This window comes from Octopus bimaculoides, chromosome 8 (assembly GCF_046866305.1).
Source record: "Octopus bimaculoides isolate indiv1 chromosome 8, ASM4686630v1, whole genome shotgun sequence".
Lineage (NCBI taxonomy): Eukaryota > Metazoa > Mollusca > Cephalopoda > Octopoda > Octopodidae > Octopus > Octopus bimaculoides.
Window position 1 is genome coordinate 14,960,989 of NC_142935.1, and position 26,782 is coordinate 14,987,770.

Here is a 26,782-nt window from a genome sequence, read left to right on the forward strand (position 1 = left end):
ACATATATTCTCTCCATTGAAATTTAGGTATAGCATTTTAACCAAATAACAACCTTATTCTTTTAATAACTTTGAAAAAAATACTTGTTTTCTTTAGTGTAGAGACATCAGTGGGCTTTAAAATCTACGGAAATATTGACAAAAATTTATTTTTATTCTAAAATAGGGAAAGGAAAAATGGTTGGAAAATGAAACTCAATGAAAAATGGGAGGAAATTTAAACATTTCTATAATGGTAACTGAAATATTTAATGAAGTAGCTAAACCATGTTAAAACATGTACTTGAAGGGAATCTATTAAAAAAAAAAATCATTTTATTCTATCCTATTCCTCTATGTAACAGAAAAATTCAGCTAATTTTTTCCTATGTATAATTGGAACAAATAAAGCAATAAAAGGCAATGTATATATATATTAAAAAAAAGTACAGATAGTATAATTTCCAAAAGTTACACAAAGTAAATGTTTTAAAAAGATCAATAGCTTCCATTTTGATTTTAAATATGACAACATAAAAAAGTAAAGAATGCTTGGAATTTCTCTCTTTATCTCATTCAATATGAACATGTGTATAAGCGCATGCATACTTAGATACATTTCTTACATCTGTTAAGTAATTGAAAACTGACGATGATGACGATAATAATACTGATGCTACTAATAATAATGTTGAAACCAAATGAAACCATATATTAGTTTATATAGCAACCAAATGAAAGAAAATAAATTTACAGCTGTTAAGCCACAAAAATGGGAAGGCAACAGTGAAAGGCATATTCTTTGATTTCTACATTAAAATTATTCCAAGTTTATATCATGGGGTACACAAACAGCTGTGGATTGCTAAAAAAATGAAACATTGACATGTTTTGATGAGAATAGAATATTAATGTTTTCTGCCCTTGCATTTTCCCATATGAAGTCATCTGAATTAGCAGCAGATGGAACATTCTGGAGATTGCAATTTTCTAACCCCTGCTTTTTAAGACATATCAATGTAAGGTATCCTATCTAAAACTAAATAGTTAATACAAATAAAGGCAGAAAAGATCTACAAGTTGTAATAATTTAGTTCAAATGAATTCATTGGACACATACAGGTGAAGAGCAGTTAAAACAAATTTGTTATTGGATGAAATTCAACATACACACAACATCTATTTTATATAAATATGAAATGCTTGCAAAGTTTTTCTTGTATCTCATCAAAAGAAACGTCATCATGTGTGCCACACTGTGCAAATAAAACAAGTTTACAGTAATTTAACCCTTTCATTACCAATCCAACTGAAACCGGCACTGGATCTGAGTACAAATGTCTTGTTTTCATAAGTTCTGAATTAAAATCTTCTACCAAACCTTAGTCACAATTTATGTTCCTAACACTAGCTAAATGATAACTAAGTTATTTTACTAAATTCTTTGTTATATCTAAAGTAATTGAAAGAAACACAGAGCATCTCAAAATACAGTAATGAAAGGGTTAAATAGAATAAACAGAGTGAGGTGTCCACAACATTACTGGTTAATGGTATTTTCTCCATTTAATATTTCTATAATTCACAAATTCTATGCCCCACTGTATTCAATTTAGTTAACTATAGATGTTACACCATGTCACAGATGGAAAACATGATAATTTTTCACACATATATATAATATTTCACATTAAACAAGCAATTCTCTTACCACTACTTCAGCAAGTGTGGTAAAGTCTATGCTTTACTAAGGAGGTTTAATAAAAAGGAAATACATCTGTAGTTGTCTTTGTATGTGCCAAAATGGTATTAGTTATTGAGCCAGTGTTGTCTTTTCCTTAGTGCATGAATATTCTAATTAGACTTAGAACTTTGATGCTCATTTTATTAAAAATGTTAAAATTAACTTAACTATCATCTGTGTAACTGCTAGGTCATTCAGTAGACTACTTTTCTGTGTTAAAAAAAAAACTTAACCTTTCATCCATCTAGCATTGATATAATAAATAACAGAAGCATGGAGAGAGAATTAGATAATAAAAGAAATTTTTACTATTTAATATAAAGAGTTGATGGATTATCATTAAATGTTCAATTAATTTATTGTCACAAATGTACTGGATCACACTTCCTCCAACAACAACAAAAACATACTGATAAGCATAATTTCAATTATATTCTACTTAATATGTTTTAAGGTGATAATTGTTTTGCTCGATACATGCAAGAGGATTATAGCAATATATTTTTTTAATAAATTCCTATTTGTAAGGTTCATAATCATCTCGAAACATAATCATTACTTATCTTAGGCAAGTATAAAATCAAGTTATATCATTTAATCAGATGTTAGGTATACAGTTCTAAAAAAAAACAAAAAAAACAGAGAAATAGAAATAAAAGAAAACCACCAAACGGTCAATTATGAGACTTATGCACTGTCTGAGGCAATGAAAGAACTTTTATGCAGTTGCTCAACCTAACAGAAATAGCAGCAAAATCATCCTCAGATTTTACTCACCATCTTGAAAAAGGACAGGATGGTCTTTATTGGAAAGCTTTTGATCATAAATTTGCTTAACAAGGATGGTGTGAGGCTAAATAACAACAATAACATCAAGCTAATTTGTCACCTTGTAGCAAATTTTGGTCAATTCTGCAAAGAATAGTTTCCTATGAAAATAACAGGAATCGAAATTTGTCTCCCGAGTAGAATCCATTCACTTCAGTCAGGCTTTCCAATGCAAATAGACCCTATTTTTGATTGAGGGGACCAGCTTCTATAAGCAGGTAGATAACTTATTTGACTGTGAATGTTTCACTTTGATTAATCACAATTTCAATAAATATTGAGACAGAAAGAATTAATAAAAAGCAGAATTTATGAAGAAATTGATGAAACAACAAAGACACATCTATTCATGTATATTTATAGTGACTAAGAATACAAGTAACATAAAATATAACTGATATTCACATATTTCATATGATGAAAATGATATTCATATGATGAGAATGAAATAGTATATCATAATTTAAAAGCAAGTGAAAATTATTATGTATATAAAACCCAATTTTCAAATGGTAGAGTAATAAAGAAGCACTAGGAAGTGGAGGAAATTAAAGAGATTAATGCACAAGACAAAAGAAATGGACACTGCCACTAAACAATATGGTATGTGTATGCTGACAGGTAAATGGCAGTGAAAAATGTAGCTTTCTGGTTTGTTGAGAATTATGAGCAGTTTTTCAAAAAAAAGAAAAATGATTGAAGATGATGATGGTGAGGATACTAATTCGCTATTAACTCTTAAAATTATTTACAATTTTATTTAACTTTAATGCAATGCTACTTTTATATGGCATAAATTCTAATACACTATCATATATAAGTTTATAATACATTTTGTCCATACTTTTTGAAAATTAAATATTAAAGGAGCACATTATTCATGAGAACTAAATGTTATCCATTTTTCTAGTTAATACATGGTCTTATTCTGGATGATGTAATTGGAAAGAAAATTATATTGTTCAAGCTAAGTGATGTGCAATGAAAATTTTAAATCATCATAATGTTGTTTCATTATTTTATGACAGTAATAATACATTAAATGTTCTTTATATTTCATAAGTATTCCCACATCAAAAATTGTAGTGATCATGGATCTTTCCAGTTTTACTAACACACACACACAAATGATTAACAAGTAAAATGTAAAACTAAAACAGAAGCAATAAAAGTATGAAATGCATTTTGTTTCTGTCTATACACTGCTACATATCAGCCTAAGTATAATTACTGCTATAAGAACATATACTTAGAATATTGTGTTTCAATAAGCTGCTATAATAGAAATCATTAAAAATATATACAATGTGTATAAAAATATCTCTTTTTATACTATTAAATGATTTTTGCTTTATATGCTAAACGAAATACATTGCATAGTTGAAAACAAAATTGTCAGATCTTGAATGCCTGATGTTCAAAGCATAAGAATCCAACAAACATTTTATAAAAAAAAAAAAAAATCATAGTAAAAAAATTAGAGGGTTTTGAGAAATCCATTCTTAAATGTTTGTTCTTTTGTTACAACACATAGAACATTGCGTTTTCTCTTGTTTATGTATATCATCAAAACCAAATATAACAGAAACATCATGTGATTTCCACAATGTTGACTTTATGGTAGGTATACTTTTATGGTCTATTACACTGATAAAGTTCAAAGGTCACCTTCAAAATTATTTTATTTTGTTTTGAATTTGTCAACTTCCCAATATATTTTATACAGTAGTTATGATAAATCAGATAAACTCTTTTTCCATAAATTATAATACTTTAATGAGTCACTGCATCTTATAGATAGGGTATATTTTTCTGGGATTTCATTGTTCATAATTTCGGTGCACATAATACATGAGTATGTATTATAAATGAATAAAGTAATTTAAACCTATTAAGAAAAAAAAAAGTGGCTTCTCTTGTAGTTCAAATATTCTGAACTAGTTTAAAAGGAATACATACTTTATCAATATTGATATTTAGGCTATACTGTTTATCAGCAAATAAGAGTTGATTCACTAACTTCTTACATTTCAAATTTAAAAAATGAAATTTAGTTTATTATGAGTGCATAAACAATACTCATACTAATTCGAATTTTAAAAAGCTATAGATTACAATATATTATGATTGCTTTTATACAAAATTCTTGTGTATATATTTATTTATAATTATATTGGGATAAATTCTCACACCTAAAACAGGTGTGAGAAACTTATCCCAAAAGGACCATAGAAATTTATCAACTTTTAATTTTATTTTCTTTACTGAGATTTTAACCAGAAAAATTATTATTATAACTGGTTTGTTGAAAACAGAATCTGTAATCCATAGGTACAAACTAAGATGGCTTAAAAAAGAAATTTACTACAGACTCATTCACACAACATTTTTATGTATAACTAAAAACCACATGTATGCTAATTGCTGTAACCTAAGATTGGTTATGTCTCCCACACTCATTAACCTACTCACTCTTACTTCTAACAATACACATTTCAATGCAGATGACTACTACTCTTCATTTCTTCTTAATCTTCTACATCACATCTGGAGCAGGACTGAAAAGAGAAACCTCAAAACCTACTTTGATAGCAACATTTCAATCTATATTTCCACACCAACACCAAGACAACTGTTGCAAACATGAAAGACAAAGTTTCTATCATATAACTGAAGTTTCCAAAATTGTTACAAAAGTTATACTTTACAATCTCTGATGCCGACCTTATATGTATAATGTAACAGTACAACTCTGTTGTATTCTTTCACCACAACTTTCTCTCACTCTTTATTCCTGTTTCTGTTGTACCTGTATTTCAAAGGGCCTTGTCACACTCTATGTCATGCTGAATCTCTCTGAGAACGTTAACGGTACACATGTCTGTGGAGTGCTCAGCCACTTGCACGTTAATTTCACGAGCTGGCTGTTCTGTTGATCGGATTAACTGGAACCCTCATCATAGTAACTGACGGAGTGCCACGATAGACAACATGCCCCCATCAAAAGCCATTCTATTAATTAGAAAAGATTCGTTAATAAAGATGCTACAAACATTGGCTTACAGATACTTTTTTTTTGCCTCTCTGACTCTTGTACCACTATTACAAACCTCCAGCTCTGATAAATTAGCTATCCCTTCACCCAAGCCAATCTGACATAGCTCCTCATGTTATTGTCTCACCTTCCAGAACCAACACTAAACACTTTTCCTAATTATTTCTCACACAAGTGCATTCATCTAGAATAACCTTGCCACACACATTTTTCATGATCATGTCAACCTTTAAATGTTCAAGCTGAACATTAATCACATCAATCAAGTTTGAGATGACCTGCAAATATTACAACACTTATCCTCCACTGACTAAATACTGAGAGGTAAATAACAAAATACCAGTGAACTTAGTTGTAAATTGATTCAGGAATATCCATTTTGGCATAGAGACCATAGTGGTATTTCTGTTTGAGTGCTGCTCTGCCACCTATGTACAGCATTTTGGTGAAACCAATATGAGACAGACAAGGGTGTGAACATGGTTGATTACAGGTGTAAGAAGTTATAAAGATGTAATATTTTTTAATAGATTAATATATGTTTGCATTTTTTAATCTTCAAGTTTCATTGTTAACTTTACTAATAATAGGTTTTTTTCTTCAAAAATTATAATTTTATTAAGAAATATTTTTGTGAACTTTTCATTTATAATCTTGCTTTAAATATAATTAACTTATAGTTATTATTGAATTAAAACCATGATTTACTAAAAAATAAAATAAAAGCTTACAGTTTTCATTCTATAACAACAAACAATACTAACATAACTTCTGTTTCTTACAGGGACAGCTCCTCTTTGGATATTTGTACTAGGACAGTACTTTTTACATTTAGACGCACACAAAACCATTCCTATTTACCACATTGAAGTGTGGTTGGTGTCAGTCTTCGTTGCCTATACAGGAGGGATATTAACAAAGTATTTAAAACCAAATGTGGCAGAAGCAATATTGAACTGGATAATCAAACCATTGCTATTACTTATGTGTATTTTATTTATCACCCTTGGTGTCTACATTAATATGTATGTATGGAACATATTGGACATGTATATTATATTAGGATGTACTCTATTACCAGTAACGGGTTGGGTTCTCGGATTTTTTCTAGGCTTGATATTCCGTCAAGATGGGCCAATTTTAGAAGCTCTCTCTCTCGAAACCTCAAGCTTTAACAATCTGATAACAGTAGCAGCTTTACGTTTTTCTCTCTCAAGCAGACCTGGGGATTTGTCATCAACTGTACCGTTTCTTGTTATTTTTACAACTCCTGGTATTTACATAGTATTATCCCTAATCAAATCTTTACGGCTTTGCATCATTAACTATTTACAAGAACGAAGACAAAAACAAGTTAATCGACAGTTTAGCATTGTTTCAGGAATAATTAACCAGGCAAATATTACAGCATTATCAGCTCCTTTATTTATATCTGATATCTTGGATGATGAAGACAGTTCTGATAATAAAGAAAAAGTGACAGTTTTATGAAGTTTTCTTAAGGTCTTTTTAAGAGAAGAGAAATAAATCTGCAACACTAAGAAACATGCATTGGAATGAGACTTTGATGATTTAGAGTATCAATTATACCAGCCTACAATGGCAATGGTGCCAAACATAGGATTAAGTGCCAACAATGTAAATCTGGCAAGAGGTAATTTGATTCAAATGAAGAAAGAACCTTACTACAATCCAATTACTGGTACTCCAATTGACAGTTTCTTGGTTCACATGTTAATGGTGGTAAAAATAGCAGCAATGTGTTGCTGAAGTTATGAGAATGTCAAATATTTTTTAGTCTTTATAACAATAATACAATCACTAACAGTCTATTATACTGGATGGTTATAAAGACAGTTATATAGAGAAAATAATTCTGTATAACGAAATATAAAAAATTGAATATGTTCCTTAACTGATTTGAGCTTATATTTAGGTATGAATATAAAGTGAAATAGAAAGTAACTTATACTTTTAAATTTATGATTATGTTTTTAACTTCAATAACTGAAAAAAACATCAACAAATAATATTAAAGTAGATTTGATTTCCATTCGAAACATACATCGTTGGAGAAAAGTCATTTATACATTCATTGTATAAATCATGAATATTTTTATAAATTTTGCTGCTTAAATTTTTAAAAATTCTTTCCCATCAGCTTTGCAATTAGACATTAGCATTCTAAATAGGAACTTTTTTTTGAAGCAAACAAATTTCAAACTGAAAGTTAATGACAGAGGCAAATGTGGTGGTGTTTTGAAAAGTACTTTTTGTGTGTGGAATGATACGCACAAAGATGAGTGCTGTTAATGCTTTACAACTCATTTTATGTAGTATTTGCTCTTTGAAATATAATGAATGTATAAATTGATAACAGACAAGTAGCTAAACATGTACATTAGAAAAACATGTACATTAGAATACACACCGAAGGGGAAGAGTAGCAGCCACTTCCCAATACAATAACCTTTTATTTATGTTGTCAGTCTCATCTTGTAAGGATGAGAATTTGTTTATATAATCCTTGCCTAGAATACAGGTAAAACCATTTGATAACTTTCAGTCTCAAGACATGACAATGTCAAACATAATTAATATTGATCTATAATTATCTTCATTTTAGCTGTAAATACAAAGAGTAATAGGGATTGAAGTAGATTACTAGACTGTAGGCAGCAAATGTATATAACAAGTAGAATGGTAAAGTTTGTAAATTGTGTTTTTGTAATAAGGTAAAATTCAGAATTTGACAAAACTAATTGGCAAAACTTAATCCAAAAAACTTTGCAGATGAATAATTTCAGTGAGCTGCTTTGCAATGGGAATCGAAAAATTTAGTATTTTAGACACTCATACAGTGGGAGAGAAAATAAAGAAGCCCAATACCAATTGTGAATGATAAATGAAAGAAATAACAATGGATTGATACAATAGTGTGGAAGAGAAAGAGCAAATGTGAGTAGTGTGGGAGGTGGTGTATACACACTTCTACCTCCCTTTGCAAGACATTTTTTTTTTGTCTTTATAATTCTGACAACTCACTGTTTTAAACATGCTTCATTTTCTCAAATCTAATTCTTTAATTCTGACTGCTAACTCATTCCCTTTTTCTTCTCTCCCTTTAAAAAAATTTTTTTTTTTTACATGTTCCATTGCCTCTGCTACTTTCTATCTCACCTGAACTAGACCTCAATATCTCCCACTTCAACTGACCTTACTTTTGTTACAAACTTTGACCACCTGTTCCTGCACACTTTACTTCTTCTCATGACATCCAGCTTCCACATCACATATTGGCTCTCTCTTCCTGTCTCTCCATTTCCAGTGTCTACATTATTCATTCCATTTCTTATTTGTGATTTTGTGACCATGGGATTAAGGCTTCATTATTCTCTCAATATTAAAAAAAGGGCAAATATTTTTCACTCCGCACAGCAAATCAACTCACTGAAATTTATTTTACTTTTTACAAACCCTTTTGTGTTATCATAACCCTACAAAAATATATGACACAAATTGTGTTTTATTGATTATATAGTTTTAATCTTTTTAATCAAATAGATATTTTCTAAAAGATAATAATAGAAATATTAACAGAATGCAATATTTTGTGGAGCATTATCATAGATTGTGTAAATATTGTTGAACAAAAAAAAAAAAATGTCAGCTTTATTTCAATTTAAGACATTTAGAGGATTTTGTAAATCCAAAATAATTTCCTCAATAATTAATTACTCTGATCCACTTAACATTTTGCTGCTCATTATAAACACACTATTTGCATGATTTTGTTAATTAAAATGTTTAGATATTTATCATGAAATATAAAAAAAAAACTAAAAAAAATAAAAAAGCCAAAAACAAACTGAACATTGGTAAACCAGTTTCCACCAATTTGTTTTAAAATCAGACTAATTTAAATTACAGTTCAAGGTAAGTGCAGAACAAAACAGTTTACTTTGTCAAATCGAATAATTTGCCTTGTATCCCAACATTTTTTAAGTTGGAGAAAACTTAAATTATCAAGTACATTTACAAATAAAACACTTAGATTTTTTTTCTAGATTTCAAAATATATTCTCTATTAAACAGTTTCTAAGCTGTTGCTGCATAGTAATGTTTGTATTTAATATGAGGCTATTTTTTTAAAGTGAGTTCTGGTATATTCTTAATGTAAAATGCAATTTAAAGAATTATAGCCAGATTTTCACAAAGATAAAAAATATATAATTAAAATTAATTATATATTGTTGAGGTCAAATACAATGAAAATATTGGTCAGAAAATGTATTCATTTGTTCAATTAGAAGTTATCTGAAAGGCGCTTGTCACTATGTTAAAAAAAACCCGGAAAACTTGAAATGCTGTAGAAGTGATAAATTGAGCAGTTGGATTCTATTACATGAAGTAAGTAGTTGCTCATTCAAGTAAATTTCACATTATTTTAAACAAAGAAAAAAAAATGATGGAGAACAGATTTTTACCTCATCTTGAAGCCCCAAATGATGTTAGGGGCAGGTGCTAGAACTAATTAACAACTAAATAACATTTCCAGGGAGTAGCTAATATTCAAGCTGCCTTTGTACCTTTGCCCTACAGACAAATACCAATGAAACATCTCTATACACAAGTACATATATATACATTTAGGTGCACATATAGATACTTGTGCAGAGAGGTTACATACATTTGTTTGTAGACATGAATTGAGATATATTTTTTATGTGACAACACATTACTTTGTGTGATTCTATGTGTGCATATGATTATAGATAAGGTGGGAGGTATTTACTAATGAATGCTAAATAAAATATGTAGTATCTGATGAAAATGGCATATTGATCATAAGAGACACATGGTTTAATGAGTAAGTAATTTTCAAGAAATTCTGAAAGGTTAAAACTTCTGACAAATCTATGGCTATCATCAGGGATTACATTTACTACCAGAAACCAATAAATTAAAGTAACACATATCGAAAACAGATATCTCCATAAGTTTCCAGTTAAGGTAAGAAAACCAGATTTTTATAAAAATGTTTTCTTGATCATATTCTATTTCTTCCACATTATCAGAGATTTTATTTTAATTTATTTTGCCTTATTTGGCATTTCTCTTCCAGATTGTCTTTAAACATTTTGTTATTCCTTCTGATACTAACTGGAAACTTGTGTTATTTTTATTTTGTCATGTTTTTTTTAAAAATAAATTTGTTAGACAACTGTTAACTAAATGGAGGGAGAAAAAAAAACAAAAACAAAAAAACAACCTATTTTTTCATACTACAAAATGTGTTCAATTTTGTACGATTGTTAATTTGAAGTAAAATATTCCCTTGTTTATATGTTTTGAAAAAAATTATCAATAAACAAAAGCTGAAAAGATAACCTCTATAAAGTCCTTTGCTCATTTTACAACATACATAATCAGGCAGTGATTAAAATCTATTCATATTACTTGTAAAGGTGATTTTATATTAATTCATGCAGAATGATTTGAAGTATCCATATAGATTTTCAGCTTAGAGGTGTGTATGTCAACAAAAGTTGCAAATATAATTTGATTCCTCTCTAAGCTGTTGAAATTTGTTTAGTGTTGTTGTACAGTAAGTTACAGACTAATATATATATATATATATATATATATATATATATATATATATATATATATATATATATATATATATATATATATATATATATAAAGTTTTAATTAAAAGCAACAACTTCCACTAATTTACAAATTAAGAGACAACAAATATGTCTTTGTTTCAAATATAAACTTATATAATATAGGAGACAAGATGTACTTTTGGCATTCCATAATGAAAAGAAAAGGAAATGTTGCAATAGGTTGGTATGCCAAGATTAATTTGTAAAATTTTAATTACGACAAGAAACTGAGAGCGCAAAATACTTTTCTTAAAATGAACTTATATGTTCTTGACTTTTAAGTAAATAATAGAAATAATTGATTTCAAAATTAATAAGATTAACTTCTTAAAATGCTTATGTGAAATAAAAAGGTAAAATATGTATCATAAACTATTTAAATTATTTCAATGAGAACAAAATATATATTTCTGCTATTGTTAGTTTTGAATTTCCATAAAGCCAAAATAAATTTTGAAGTAGTTTTTCTGATGAAGTAATACAGTCTTTAAACAATAAACCTCACAGTATTTTATAGCTTATCCAAGAATCAGTTCTTTCCATAGCAAGAATTCTTTATAATTTCCATTTTTAAAACATATATATTCACAAAAAATTTTAAAATGCAACTAATTATTAACATGAAAATCACAAACAGTTCTACACAAGCATAGAAATTAAACTATTTATTGTAAATATAAAGTGATTATTGTTATGGAAACCACCCTCAAAAATATATCTCTAATTGCTATTTTCCCAAATGTCTTAAAATGTTTACATATGTATATATGAAATAACAAGATGGATTTGAGATAGGAGAGACACAGTATATATATGATTGATGAAATATTTTTGGAAAATCAAAGTAAAACATTTTGGGGTGTATACACAAATCTTTAAAATATGAAATATTGTCTATTATGTAAATGGCTTAACCAAAGGAAGCAGAACTGCATCTATAACCCTTTTCAGACCCTGGTGGAAGGAGGTTTTCCTCAGACCAGGCCTAAACACTAGTAACATGATGAACTCCACTAAAAGCAACACCCAAAGCCCAGGTGATTGTTCTAAACCAGCTGATTATACACATTAGAGTTTAGATGCTCCCAATAGAAATAAAACTGTAACTAAAACCCAAATGCCTTTATTTTTACTTTTTCACTTCAGTCTAAAGTTAATTCAAATGTAACCATTTATTGCTGTATGGCCAACTGGTACTTCTTAAGATATATGAAAAATTAAATCAAAAACGATAGGACTGAAGCTTTCAGACTTTCAAAAACAGTAGGACTCAGGACTGAAGCCTTCAGACTATGTACTCAACTGAGTAAACTAACTTTAGGTTTTTTTTAAAGCAATCTAAAGATGGTTTGGAAATATATGTTATTTAGAGATGATATGTAAAAGCATTAAAGAAAACTATAAAAAATTATCTGTTTTCTAGTGAGGTTTTGGTATTAAAATGTCATTTTTTTTTATTCAGTCCAACATATTAATTTTAATATAAAAAAAAAAAAAAAAAAAAATCAATATTCATTCAACTCTGATTTTCTATTTTAAAAAAATCAAATAGTGATTTAAGATTGGCTATAAGTTACATCATAAATATTTTTGGAACACACTTCTTTTTTTTATTTTATGAGTTTTTGAAGAAACATTTGTTACACCTTACATGGATTATCAGCAGAAATGATTGATTTATTCTGAGATAATGATAGAATGCTTCTGACCTTTGCCTAAACCATTTTAAATCATGATCTTGCTTTTCTTAGATATAATCAGTCAGATTTTCATCTTTAAAGTTATAAAGATTTCCAATTTGATGCATTTCTTTTTATATATAATTGTAGAATAAATATAAAATAAACATGTAAAATTAAATGAAAATTCAATGCCAATTTTCATTCGTAGATTATTTCTTGTCTTAAAAAAAATAGATTGCAAATTTTGAAATTTCACTAAATATTTATTGTTATTGCTTTACATTGACTAGATTTAGTATTGGATTAAATATTGGTACTAGTTAAATCTTGATATTTAATCTGCTGGTGTTGAGTTACAGAAATATTTAAATCAAAGTTTTCTAAAGCTTGTTTCTCAGTCAGTCCTTATATAGTTAGTTTGCTTTCAGGTAAAGTCAATTTAGCTTTTAAGTCACAATATAGCAAATCCAACAAAATATTTCATCTTATTAAATATTTTGTTTTTATAAGTATCAAAAGTAATAGAGTAAATATCTTTGAAATTAATGATTTAAGATTCCAATAAATGAAATTTGATAATTACCATTCAACGCTTTCATGTTTTAAGAAATGATTTTTTATAAACAAGATATTTTAACTCTTCTATAGCAAAACTAGTTTATGAGATCCACAATATCACTACTTTCAATAATTCTTTTAGTAAATAAACCAGAAAAAACTACAGAATTAAGAAAAATATACTTGTTTTCTTTTATTTATTTTGTGTGTGTGTGTGTGTGTATGTGTAATTTCTGGAAATTAAATCAGAAATTAAAGAGGAAAAAATTGGAAATTGAGATAAAATGTCATTAAATATGCATAATTTTGAAAATGTTCAGAAATTCTATTTGGGACATTTTAAATTGAGGATATATTTTGGAAATGTATCACAATAGTTCTCAGTTGGCAAATTATGAAAAAAAAAAAATGTGATTGTGGTGAAATGATTTTATCAACTACCTATATTCATCATCATTATCTTCATCATCATTATTACCATTGTTGTCATTATCATAACACTTCTTTGCATATATGTTGATCTATGTTTTATTTTCATGTACAAATTTTCAGATTAAATAAATTATTGAAATTACCATTCCTTGATATCTTTTTTCAATTTGCTTTCAATTCACTTTTGTTGATGACTTCAGTTCAACTCTACTAAAGATATGATTTATTTGATTACTCTACATGACTTAAGAATATGTTTCACACTCATTTTTTCCATGAATATATGGATGGTGTACTTTTAACAACTTTAGCTATTTATACACTAGTGTGGCAATACTTCCTTTGTTTTACTTCTGGCCTGTTCGTAAACTGGGCAGACTGAAGCAGAGTTGCACAAGAATCTAGCACATTTCAATAAAGGTATATTAATGTAAAAACATTGAATAGATTTAAATTTATACCATCTAATAAAGATTTATTCTTTATGGAGAATGAGATTGGTGAGCGGTTAAATGAAAGACAAAAAAAATATTAGAAAACCTCTAAAGATATTTCATTACTGTGTTCAGATAATCTTATTACAATTATAAAGCTGCTATACAACAACCTAAACAGCAACAAAAGTATGTTTAGAACTAAATTAAGCATCAGGACATTGAAAAAAATAAACATAATCAAAAAGATAAAATGATGTCTCTTTTTATTTGATGTGAATAGAGAATGCTTGAAATAATAATTATGGTTTTAATACTTTATACTCATTATTTCATAATGATACCATTTAAATTTTCAGATAGAAGACATCTATCACATAGTAATATTAAGCTTTGAAATATTTGTGAAATTGCATTTGCTAAGACAACCATTACAAAGTAGCAAAATAATCTTTATGCATTAGAATATTTGAAAAATTCTTATTTGTAATATTTGTTGGAGTTATGATTAATTATCTGAAGGTTTCCAACAGCTTTTTCAATTGTTGCCATTTAAAAAGAAACTTAAGATATGTAGAATGAGTAGTCAATAATAACATAATATAAAATCTGAAAAATATATTGATTCATTTAAATTTATTCCTAAAGCTAACTCCCTAAGCTAATTACCTAATTAGCAATGGTTGTTACATCAGATTAACCAAGTTTCTTATTGGCAACCAAGCTACCAAGCTATAATTCTGATGTTTGAAATCAGCAGAGAATATCATAATAGTGAAATACATTTTCTTAAGGCAATTCTAACACTGTACTTGTTAGATATATATCACTTTTGCTGTTTAATTATACAAATATATGTTTAGCATATTCTGTAAGCTGGTATGTAAAACAATATCTCTCTTGTTAACAGAAAAATGAAATAAAATAAAGTGTGGCAGTATTTCTTAGAAATAATAATTGGGAAACTTTTACCAGGAAAACTAGTCACTTAATGAGTCTCTCTAAGCAACAAATTTCAAATTAAATATGTATAAATCAAAACTGCCTTTCAGAAATCCCAGAAATATTATAAATCACTGCTATGTAATATATTTAGTGTATGTAAATATGAATAGGGGAATGCCTGAATATATTTAGATATGAATAATTGCATGAATAAACAATAAAAAAAAAGAAATCATTAATGTCTATTATGTAGACAAACAGGAATTTATGGCAGCTCTAGAAATGCACAATACAGACACAATTTATATATCTCAACTCATTTTCTGTTTTTAGAAGAAACATGGCTACAAATTTTCCTTCTGTGCATCAACAATTCACATCCAATTAATCTGCAACCCATAATTCATGAACTCGTATCATACAGTAGCTAATTCATTGTATCAAGAAGCATAACATTCATGTTTATTGGCTACAAAATTGATACTAGGCCTTTAAAGATGTTACCTGTGTTAGACAATTATTTTCTCTTGTGGAGTCAAGAGAACTTATACCTCATCTGTTTAACTTATCAGAAGATATGGTTAAGAATTGGTTGTTAAAATCCAGAATTCTCTTTTAACAGGTTCTGAATATTTAGACTAATATTTTAACAAAATCCCCAAATGTTTATTTAGAAGTAATAGTTTATCACCCATCAATAGTTTTCCTATAATTTCAGAAATATAGAAATTTTAATCAAGGATAAATTCAACAATTTATGACTGACTTCCACATTGTATGTGCCTTTCTTATGGGCAGAATCAGCACACAAAGAGTATGAAGCAAACAACTCTTCTTTATAAACATGTTTTTCAGTCATTTTCTGATGAACAAAGCTGCAGTTTCCATCTACCAAATTCAGTCAGAAGTCTGTGGTTGGCCTAGGGCTATAGTAAAAAAACATTTGCCCAAGGTACCATGCAGACGGACTGAACATGGAACCATGTGGTTGGTAAGCAAACTTCTCAACCATACAGTCATTGTTGCACCTAATATATGTGTGTGTGTTTATATTAGTTATTAAATCAAGTAATGTGTCCCACTATGTCTCAAAGTTAGCAGTTCATCAAGCAGAGATCTATAAAATAAATGCCAGATTGAAATACGTATTGAGGTCAGTGTGATCAATTAAATTTTCAAAGGTGATACCCCATCATGGAAACAGATAAAAGATCAAACCCAGTAAAATAATGTTTAAAGACTTAATGGCTTCAAATTTAAGGTAAAGGATTACTAATCACAAGTCAAGGAGTTCAAAGCTTCGTATTGAACTTCCACTCTATACGGTAACAGTATATGTACATCTCAGTCTACTTGACTTCCAAAAATTAACAATTGTAATTTGAAGTTGAATGGTTAGCAGTAAGAAAGATGTCCAGATTTCTTAAAAATTTATTGTGCAAAATATTCTGAGAAAAAGTAGTTTTTTCACCACAACAAAACACACACACACACACACACACACACACACACACAAGTATGCCTGTGGTAACTCGAGCTACTACAAATAGCAGCCAAATCTCCAACACACAGATTTACAGTATTTTGGGAAGAAAAAAAAAACTATGCCATGGGTCTGCTTCATCAGAGGCAGCTCTGGGCTAAACAAAACACAAACATACTTTACATTAAAAGATTATCTACTAAATAATACTAATAAAGTTGACAGTATATCTGAAGTTTCATTCTCTGGTAAAACTCCATGTATTTTAAACATTTTCTCATTATACCCTATGTAAGACATATTGGTCAAGCAGAGTTGCCCCACTTAGCTAAAGACCTCAAAATTGTGCAACCTGACCTTGTTTTCGAGGTTATTTTTATAGTAAAAAAGAGTTATTGTGCAAAAAACATACTTTATTTGGTAGCCAAAAGATTACTGAATCTTTTGATATCTCATATGTCAAATTCAGCAACTCAGTTTTTGAATGCAAAAAGAATATACACATGCACTCATGAGCATGCGCGCACATGCACACACACAAACTCTGTTTTATATATTAAGATGTACAAAGAATATTCATAAATAAACACAGCTAGTTCAAATTTAAACAGAATATTTTTAGATGTAGTTCTTATGGTCAAGTTTGAAATAAAATTGTAATGCACTTAATGTAAATTTTGAGTATATTTCGTTTATTTCTTCATTTTAGGTTTAAAAACCCTAACTGGAAATTATCTGAAATAGATCTGAGAATATTTATATACCACAAGTCTAAGAGAAGGACTTCACATTTTTTTGAGCAGCCTGTCTATTCTGAACATCTAATTACTATAGATACTGATGTAGTAGTAATATCAACTGTACTCATATAACAGTTATTAGAAATTAGTTTCTTTTATAACCTAACATGTGTGAAACAGTTTCTTTTTTTGTTTTGCGTGTTATACAGTTTCCATAGTGAACATACGAGTTGGGGTAGATGGGAGATTAATGTTGGTGAATTCTTTTGTACTGGTGTAGGTTAATAAGTAAGTGGAATGACTAGGTATGAGAAAGCAATAAACATGCTTCTGGGATGGGAATGAGAGAATAATTATAACAGATGGAAAGGTGTGTTGAAGGAAGATGACCACTATCAAACTTTAAACGAGTAAAAGAGGATGAACTAATAGTAGACAAACCAGAAGGAAGGAGGTACAATATAATACTGGAGTAAGAGCTGAGAATTTTGTAGAAAAAGTCTGTTAATCAGATGGTTTGATTTTTCTAGGATGTAGTCTAACATTTTAGCCACTGGAGCACAGAAACATTCTAGAAATGAAAAACAGTATTTCATGACAGAACATACCATTATTTTAAACCAAGGCAGTTTACAGCTCTGTTTCTAAATTATATGGGCTACTTAATGACCAAGATATTAAATTTCCTATTCAAAATGTATATGAAATTATATTTATTTCTATTTTGGGGACATATAAAGAGAATAAGCAGCTTAAATGTCATTGTTCAAAAACTTGATTTTCCTCTTCTAGCTCTGGAGTTGTCCAATACATAAGACTTCTCAGATATGAACAGAAATTACAAATTATTCTTAAACAAAAGGAACTTAACCCAATATCAAAACTAGGATATAAGTCAAATGTTTTAGTGAGAATAAGTAACTTTAAATTTATTAGTACAATGTGTTGTAGGTATTTCTGCAGGGAATCTGTTCTTTGAAAGTTGTACTTGAACAGATGAAATAACTAATCATTCGAAGATTTTATCTGCAGAATGGTCAAATGTAATAGTCAATATCAAACTGAACGAGGAATTATCCATTTGGCAAATAATAAATACTAAAGAATAGTCACATCCAAAATTTGTTCTATATAAGTTTGGTGAGTGTAGCAGTAGCCTAAGCCACATGCAACAAAAATTGTGACATTAATAGATGCTGATATGACAGCACAGTGCATATAAGAATGGGTAATATTATTACAAAAAACAAAGAAATTTTAATTTTAATCAAAATGTAAATGAAATATTTTAGCCTGTAACCATTGTGAAGGAACAATGGAAACAAGTAAAAAAAAGGGTCAGTTAAAATAAAAATTCGTTTGGATTATCATGTCATCATAACTATCTTCTAGATTAGTGTTTTACATCCCATACAAAGAGTAAAATGTGTTGGAAAGATCATACGTAACAACTTTAAAGATATAGATGCATATCATTCTGAAAAGATATGCATCAGTCATTTTAAGGTATTCTAATTCAAGAATTCTTTGATCTATTTCCACAAAGATTACAACCATTCATAACCTTAGCAGCAAAATCAATATTTTCTGTAAACTATCACTGATGCCATTTTCTCTTAGGTTGGCCTTAGAATAACCTCTGAAATGTAAAATTACTTCCAAAAAATTATTTTGGGACTTTCTACAGGTATTTTTTGGTCTGGGGGCCTTCTAAGCTAAAAATAAAACATTGGAAAACTTCAAATTAGTGACAGTGTATTAAGTAAAAGTAAAGGGTATCAGCATTTGGTAAACAGGAAAAAGCATGCATCAAGATTTTCAGAGACATATTTAAATGATCTGAAGCATTTCCATTTTATTCTATTCAGCTTTTTTTTAATGAACCAGGTACATGATGTGATTACATAACACTAAAACCACTTCTCTAGGGCAGACATTTCTATATAGAAGCTATTATCTCACTATAAAATAGTGAAATTCCTCTAGAACTATAATTACACGATTTTATAGTTCTAGACATGAATCAAACTGAAACAATTCTTTTTTGTCTTGTCTGTCAGTCCATTTTTGGTAAAGTTTCAGAAAAGTGACTTTAACAAAGTTAAAGTATGTAACACAAGCTTTATTGTCCACAGCTTTTGGCTTATAGAGGGAGTACTTAAAGTCAATAACAAAATAATTTACTGATGTTACTTTTCTTGCAAGAACAACTTGCTTTATCACAAAAAACTACAAAATCACAGGAAACATCAAATCTTTTTCAGCTCCTTGAAAACCTGGTTGAACAAATGGCTGCTCTAGCTGGAGTTTTGAGATATAATTCAAAGGATTTTTTTTCAAGGAAACCTGGACTCTCTTTTACCCTTTTATTTGTTTCAGTCATTTGACTGTGGCCATGCTGGAGCACCACCTTTAGTCGAACAAATCGACCTAAGGACTTATTCTTTGTAAGCCTAGTATTTATTCTATTGGTCTCTTTTGCTGAACTGCTAAGTTATGGGGGACATTAACACACTAACATCGGTTGCCAAGCAATGGTGGGGCAGACAAACACATACACACAAATACATAACTGTGTGTGTGTGTGTGTGTGTGTGTGTGTGTGTGTGTGTGTGTGTGTGTATATATACACGACAGGCTTCTTTCAGTTTCCGTCTACCAAATCCACTAAAAAGGCTTTGGTCAGCCCAAGGCTATGGTAGAATACACTTTCCCAAGGTGCCACGCAGTGGGACTGAACGCGGAACCATGTGGTTGGGAAATAAGCTTCTTACCACACAGACACTCCTGTACCATTTAAATTTTTTAAATATTTTCCAAGTAAGAAAAACCTAAGTTTACCAAGTATTACTTCAAAGTGTGATTATGAAACACTGGAATTTATCATCCACTTCTATCATAACTAAACATAATTACTTTTACTTTGAATATTCATCTGGTTTCTCAGTTATTTTACACAACCAACATTTCAAAAGCTGACAAGACATGTTCATCTTAGCCATGGTTTTCTGTTTTAACCCTTTAACATTCAGATTACTCTCAAGTATAATTGCTTATTTATTCACATTGTTTTGAATCATGCATTATGTTGTAGCTTCAAAATAATGATGATGTGATTGCTTATTTCAAGAATGACATTGTAGGGTAGGTATGAAAAGCTGGATTTGGCTGGTTTGAATGTAAAACAGGTAGAATATTTAGGCTGGATATGGCTGGATTAAATGCTAAAGAGTTAAATATACTCATATCTCTGAAATTCAGTATTACACTCACAATGTCTTCATCATACAATGTAAAACCATGGAAAACTGAGTTTATTAATATTGTCATATGATACAGTTTTTTTATTAAGTAGATGTTGAATACTTGCAGGCATTTTTTTTAATGAAAAAGAGTAACAATTGATAACATTTGGAAATGCTATCTTTTTCATTGAATTTGTAATTGAATCAGCACAACATTTTCGAACATTCTTTATCAATAGAAATAATAGTGAGTTTTAAAACGAACCAAAAACAAGCATGTATCTCTTACATGAAAAGTTGTAGTAGAAGAAAAAAAAAAGAGAGAAATTTTGGAAGTTATTTTTATATTTGTTTTAAAACACCCTTGAAGCTTTTTAGTTTTTTTTTCTTCCCAGATCAAATCTATCAACGTTAACTCTTTATTATTGATGTTAACTGCACACTTGTAAATCATAACAAATTTTTACATTTAAGAGTCCATAACATACAGTTACACAAATTCTCTTGTGACTAAGCATACAGAATACACTAGAGAAACTTTTCATTAAATATAACAGGGCACCCAAGAAAAGTGGGGGAGGGAAACAGTTGCACGTACGGCAACAAAATAATAAACATTATAAAAAAAGGCTAACAGAATTTTATCAATAATGGATTTAGAATATTATAAGATGAGGGAAATGACTAATAACAAACAAAGATTTTCCAACAAACTCTGAACTAACAAAAATGAATTTGAAAACAACTAACTATTCAGTGGCATTGACCAAAATATGGAGAGAGTAAATATTTTTGCGTTGATTAATTGAGTAGCATTTTTTAGCCAAAACAAATTACACCAGTAAACAATACTAAACAAATTGAGTGGTCTCTTCATTGTTTGTAATCTCTGTATATATAAATACCATTATTACAAATTCTATAATGTCTATTTTCCTGTACTGGCATGGATTTGATGGATCATATATATTAATCTTCAGTCATGATATCTGTAAGGACCAACATCATGAGATCTATTCTCACCGCTTCATATTAGATCTATTTTTTCTGGTATAAATTAATATTACTAAGAAATATTACCGGTCCCTGGCACAATGGAAAAAGAAAAACTGCCAATAGATAGTTTGAGAAGCACTGATCTACATTACTGATTCTAGCCATTACAACAGATAATGCACCTAAGCAGTTCATGGACATCTTTCCAAGGATGCTATAAGTGATTCTACTGCTAACATGTAGTAATTTCTGTCAGTTTGCTAAAGACCCTGCTATATATTTCATATACCTTTGTCTGCACTGCTTACATAATATTGAACCCCTAACTACTTTCCTACTTATCAATCAATCAAAGCCACTTAATATACAACAGCAGGATTCTGTGTTTATTATTGGTTACAACTTTGGTCTTTGCTATGTCAAATTTTCAGGATTGGACTCTAGTCATTCATGCTTGCTTAACTTTCTTAGCACCAACCACACTACAGAGCACAGGCTCCTAGCAAAGGACATTTGAAGGTTGTCAGTTGGAAAGAAGAGTTACTTGGTTCTAGTAGTTAACACACCAAAAAACATGGCATTTGCTGTCTCTCGTTCTGATATAACCATAACAATATCTTATCCAAATTGACCCTCTCTTGCACTAATTTCATTATCATTCACTGACCAACTTTCAAAATTGGTCCATCTACATACTTTTGTCAATGTTTTAATGCATTAATTAGCTCAAGGACTTTGCAGTTATCTTATGATCTGCTATCAGTTTATGGTAATATCATTAGGTATAACGCCTTACATTGACTGATTATTCATACAAACAGAAATACCAGTAGTTGCATATGTGATAAGTAATTTGGTCATTATCAATGATGGACCTGATATCCTCCCTAACTTCATTCCAGATCATACCGAAGCATAATAGTCTTAATAGATAGTCTTTCAGTTACTTCTTACTAACCCACCTATAATTCTTCATTGAACTTCTCACAGTAACATTTCTATATTATTTCTATTTTGTTACTGAGAACAAATTTACCAATATAAGACATTAATCTCCAACATCGTTTTTGCTAATAGAGTATATTCCTTGCAATTTGAAAAACTTCATGCTTTTTACTCTCTCAGTGTAGAAATTAGCAAACCTCCTACTCTGAGCCTCTTGGCATAATAGACATGCTATCAAGCTTCTTGAAACTACCCTTCGTTACCTATTTTCCTTTACCCCTCTAAGTCTACTGATTAGCTAAATACACACATTGGTATACAACAATTCTATCTATGAAAATAGAAGCATACAGAAAATAGATTTTGAAAATTACACTACATATATAAAAAAAAAAAAAAGAAACATTTATTATAAATACATTCAGTATTAATGACTATACTAAAAATTGAAGAGGTTGACACAAAAATTAATAAACCAATGTTTTCAAATAAAATCTGACCTGAGAGAGAGAGAGTTTAGGTGAGACTAGCTGGTCACTTGGCACAAAAGAAGAAAAACTAAATATAAATATTACTTTTATAGTGATTGAAAACATCATCTTAGGAATGAATCCAACTTGGTTACTGAAAATAGAATGGGTAATGAAGCAAACAATATAATTTAAATGCTTTATCTCTTTCTCTCCCTCTCTCTCTTTCTAAATGACCTCCCCATCTCTAACTCGCTCTAAATGGTCTCTCTTTCTCTCACAACCTCTCTCTACCTTCCCCTAAATGATCTCTCTCCCTCTCCTCTCCCTCTAAATGATCTCTCTCCCTCTCCCCTCCCTCTGATCTCTCTCCCTCTCCCCTTCCTCTGATCTCTCTCCCTCTCCCCCCATCTCTCTCTCTCTAAATAACCTCTCAGTTTTTCCTTTAGATTGCACAGAAGTTGAACGTACCCTTATATTCTAACCTGCCAATTAGTGTAGTGTTATTGAGGGTGATATGCTGAAATACTTGGGCACTTGGTAGATAATATCCCAAAGCATGTCTTTCAGGACCCAACAAAATTAAATGTTGCCACTTTTGCTTGGTCCTGAAGACTTGATTTCAAGTCTTTTTAAACATTCATCAGTGAAAGAATATCATCTTCTGATGAAGGAGAGAGCTTAATAGCTTATTGCATTGACCAGACTACTGAAAGTTGTCATACATCTCTGGCCACAATGTGGTTCCTCACATTGCTTTAGTTTTGAATGATGTCAAGAGCAAAATGTACTCCTGGTCTGGGAATTAAAATAGCAATCTTACAATCACGAGTACAACACCCTAACCACTAGGCCGTACACCTTCAGTAGCTCATAGATTGTTGAAGTATATAGAACAAGACTCAGATGAACTGGTCAGTCTGATTTGCATTACAATGCATACACTAAAAATATAAAGCACCACACAGCACAGATGAATTAATATACACACAAGTGTGGGAGGGAGAGAGAGAGAGAGAGAGAGAGAGAGAGAGAGAGATGTGGAAGATAGACTGGAAAAGGTGAACTGAGGGAATATGAACTACAATTTGTTTAAATCTAACTGTCCATTGTATACAAGAAAGGAAATATATTTTGCCAAAATATTTTGAGTAATGTAATTTACATTAGGAAAAAGGAAAAGTTCATCTTTGTTTTTATTCACTATCTATAAAAACTACAAATCTATTTAAACACACATACAATGCCTACTATATATATATATATATATATATAAGACTGTCAATGGAACAATACGATAAAAATAAAATACACATAGGAACAAACATCAAGTGGATATTATTTTAGACAGTCTAAGTTTATATTCCACTCAAGGAGTATTATGATGCTGGGTCTCTGAGCAAGGCACTTAAGTTTATAAGCCCTACTTTATATACCCTAATAGGACAGGCTTATTGATTATTTCACTATTCAAGGAGTTAATCACAATCAAATTTTAAATGCCTTTTTTTTGTTTTGTTTTTATTTTGTGCTATTTTAATCATTTTGTCTACTGTAGTATGTATGAAAGGTGACAGTAGGTGAAGAAGTGCCAAGTAGAAGAAACTTACAGAAGAGGAAGATGTAAGAAAATGTGGTGAAAGCTAATTTTGGTATGTTGAACCTCATGAAGGAGATGACAAAAAAAATGCAATGAGTGGTGAGACACTGTATGGGAAAGACTCCTCTAACCCATACATACATATAAAAAAAATAAAGGAAAAACAGGAGTAAAATTATGATGGTGTTTATCTTAAACCTAAATGATAGACAATATCTTGTTAATATTTCAAAATCTAAAGAAATATAAACAAAATGATAAAATAGATTATCTGATTGTATATTAATAATAATAATAAAACAATAAAATAATAATAATAAAACAAGTTAGTCTGCTAGCTGTGAACAGCTGACACTTTCCATCATACCCAGCAAAATAAGCAGAGTTTTCATCAAATAATATTAATCCTTTTCACTGTAGGTATAAGGCCTGAAATATTGGAGGAGGGGGCTAGTTAATTTCATCAACCCCAGTACTTAACTGGTATTTATTTCATGGACCCCAAAAGTATGAAAGGCAAAATCAACCTTGGAGGAACCTGAGCTAAGAACGTAAAACCAAAAGAAATGCTGCTAAGCATTTTCTCTGGTGCTAACAATTCTCCCAACTCACCATCTTCAATAATAATAATAATAATAATAATAATAATGATAATGAAAATATATTGGAGATGGAAATAAAATAGTCATCACAATTTTCAGACAAAATTTATATACATGGTGATGCTAGACCTGATCAACAGGTGGTGAAAAGTTTGAAATGCATTGAAAACATGGAAAATTAGGAGTCATACAGGTAGATAACAGGAGTGAGATAATTTGCACTTAATGACTCTAATGGAAAAGATTATTGTACATTATTATTATTATTATTAGAAAAAGTATGTTGAGGAAAAAAAAAAGATTATGATGATTTAGAAGATTCTAACAGAACTAACATGTTTAAGTAAATAAATTATACACAGAATAGGATTTTTCATGACTAGCATTCCAGAATATGTATATGAGATTATATACTGAAGATGTCGGTGTTGATTGATGCAAGAAAAAAGTAAAAAAACAAACAAAAAAACACTACATAGCAGGTGAAAAATATGTGGTTAAAAGTAATAACTTATGATAATTCAAAACTGTCAATTCCAGGGGTATAGTTTATTTGACACTGACAAAGAGTGATAAATATCTTGTAAAGGCAAATTCCATTTCATGATGCTGCTAAATATTGGATCAATATAAATAATAAAGGTAATAAAGTGATAAAAGCTAGGGAGAGATATCTATTAACTGTTATTCATCTGAATATTTAAAGCTTTAATTGTAACATTCAAGATACAAATAAGCTAATAAAATTACTTTCATTGCAGGGAGGCTCTAATGGTAAATTTTTGGTTATTTACCAATGTTTTTTAACCATATATTTTTTTTAGCTGTTTAAATATCTGTGTACAGTGCACTGAAGAAAGTAACACAATAACCATCCAGGGAATTAGATTTAAAAAAAACATAGGAAAATACAGAAATCCTTAAACAAAATTTATTCGGTGTTCAATAAACAGGCAACAGGCAATGAATGATAGATGAAACTTTACAACAAAAACAACCTCATGCAGTGACATCAATAATTCACTGAACAGTGGCTTCACACTACACAGAGCACAGCTAATGGTTGGTGAACATTTAAACAAAATGTGTCAAATACAGAGAGAATATGATAGAGCCAATTTTTCAGAATGTTTCAAAATGAGTGAAGCATACGCACACAAAATGTAGACAACACAATGAACTGCTTTTGTACAATTTGAATTGAAGAATAAAAGGTAAGATAAAACCAATTAGAAAAGTTACATTTTAACACCCTAGACTGTTCTTTCTGGTTTGGCACTTTTTCTGAGGCTCTTTTACAGGAAAAGGTTATGATGAGAAGGTTACAGCTATAAAGAGAGGATTATGAATTATAAATGTTAATAAAATG

General features: G+C 29.6%; 2 protein-coding genes across 4 annotated transcripts in view; one reads left to right on the forward strand and one right to left on the reverse strand.

Moving 5' to 3' along the window:
- Nucleotides 1-10,996, forward strand: part of LOC106879191 (sodium-dependent organic anion transporter) — a 33,627-nt gene extending 22,631 nt beyond the window's left edge. The window contains exon 3 of the mRNA XM_014928645.3: nucleotides 6,391-10,996. Coding sequence (XP_014784131.1) covers nucleotides 6,391-7,097 — 707 coding nt within the window. The 3' untranslated portion in view covers nucleotides 7,098-10,996. The remainder of the gene's footprint in view (nucleotides 1-6,390) is intronic.
- LOC106879192 (trafficking protein particle complex subunit 13) overlaps nucleotides 1-26,782 on the reverse strand; it is a 274,417-nt gene that overhangs the window by 186,078 nt on the left and 61,557 nt on the right. The gene's annotated exons all lie outside the window — the stretch shown is intronic.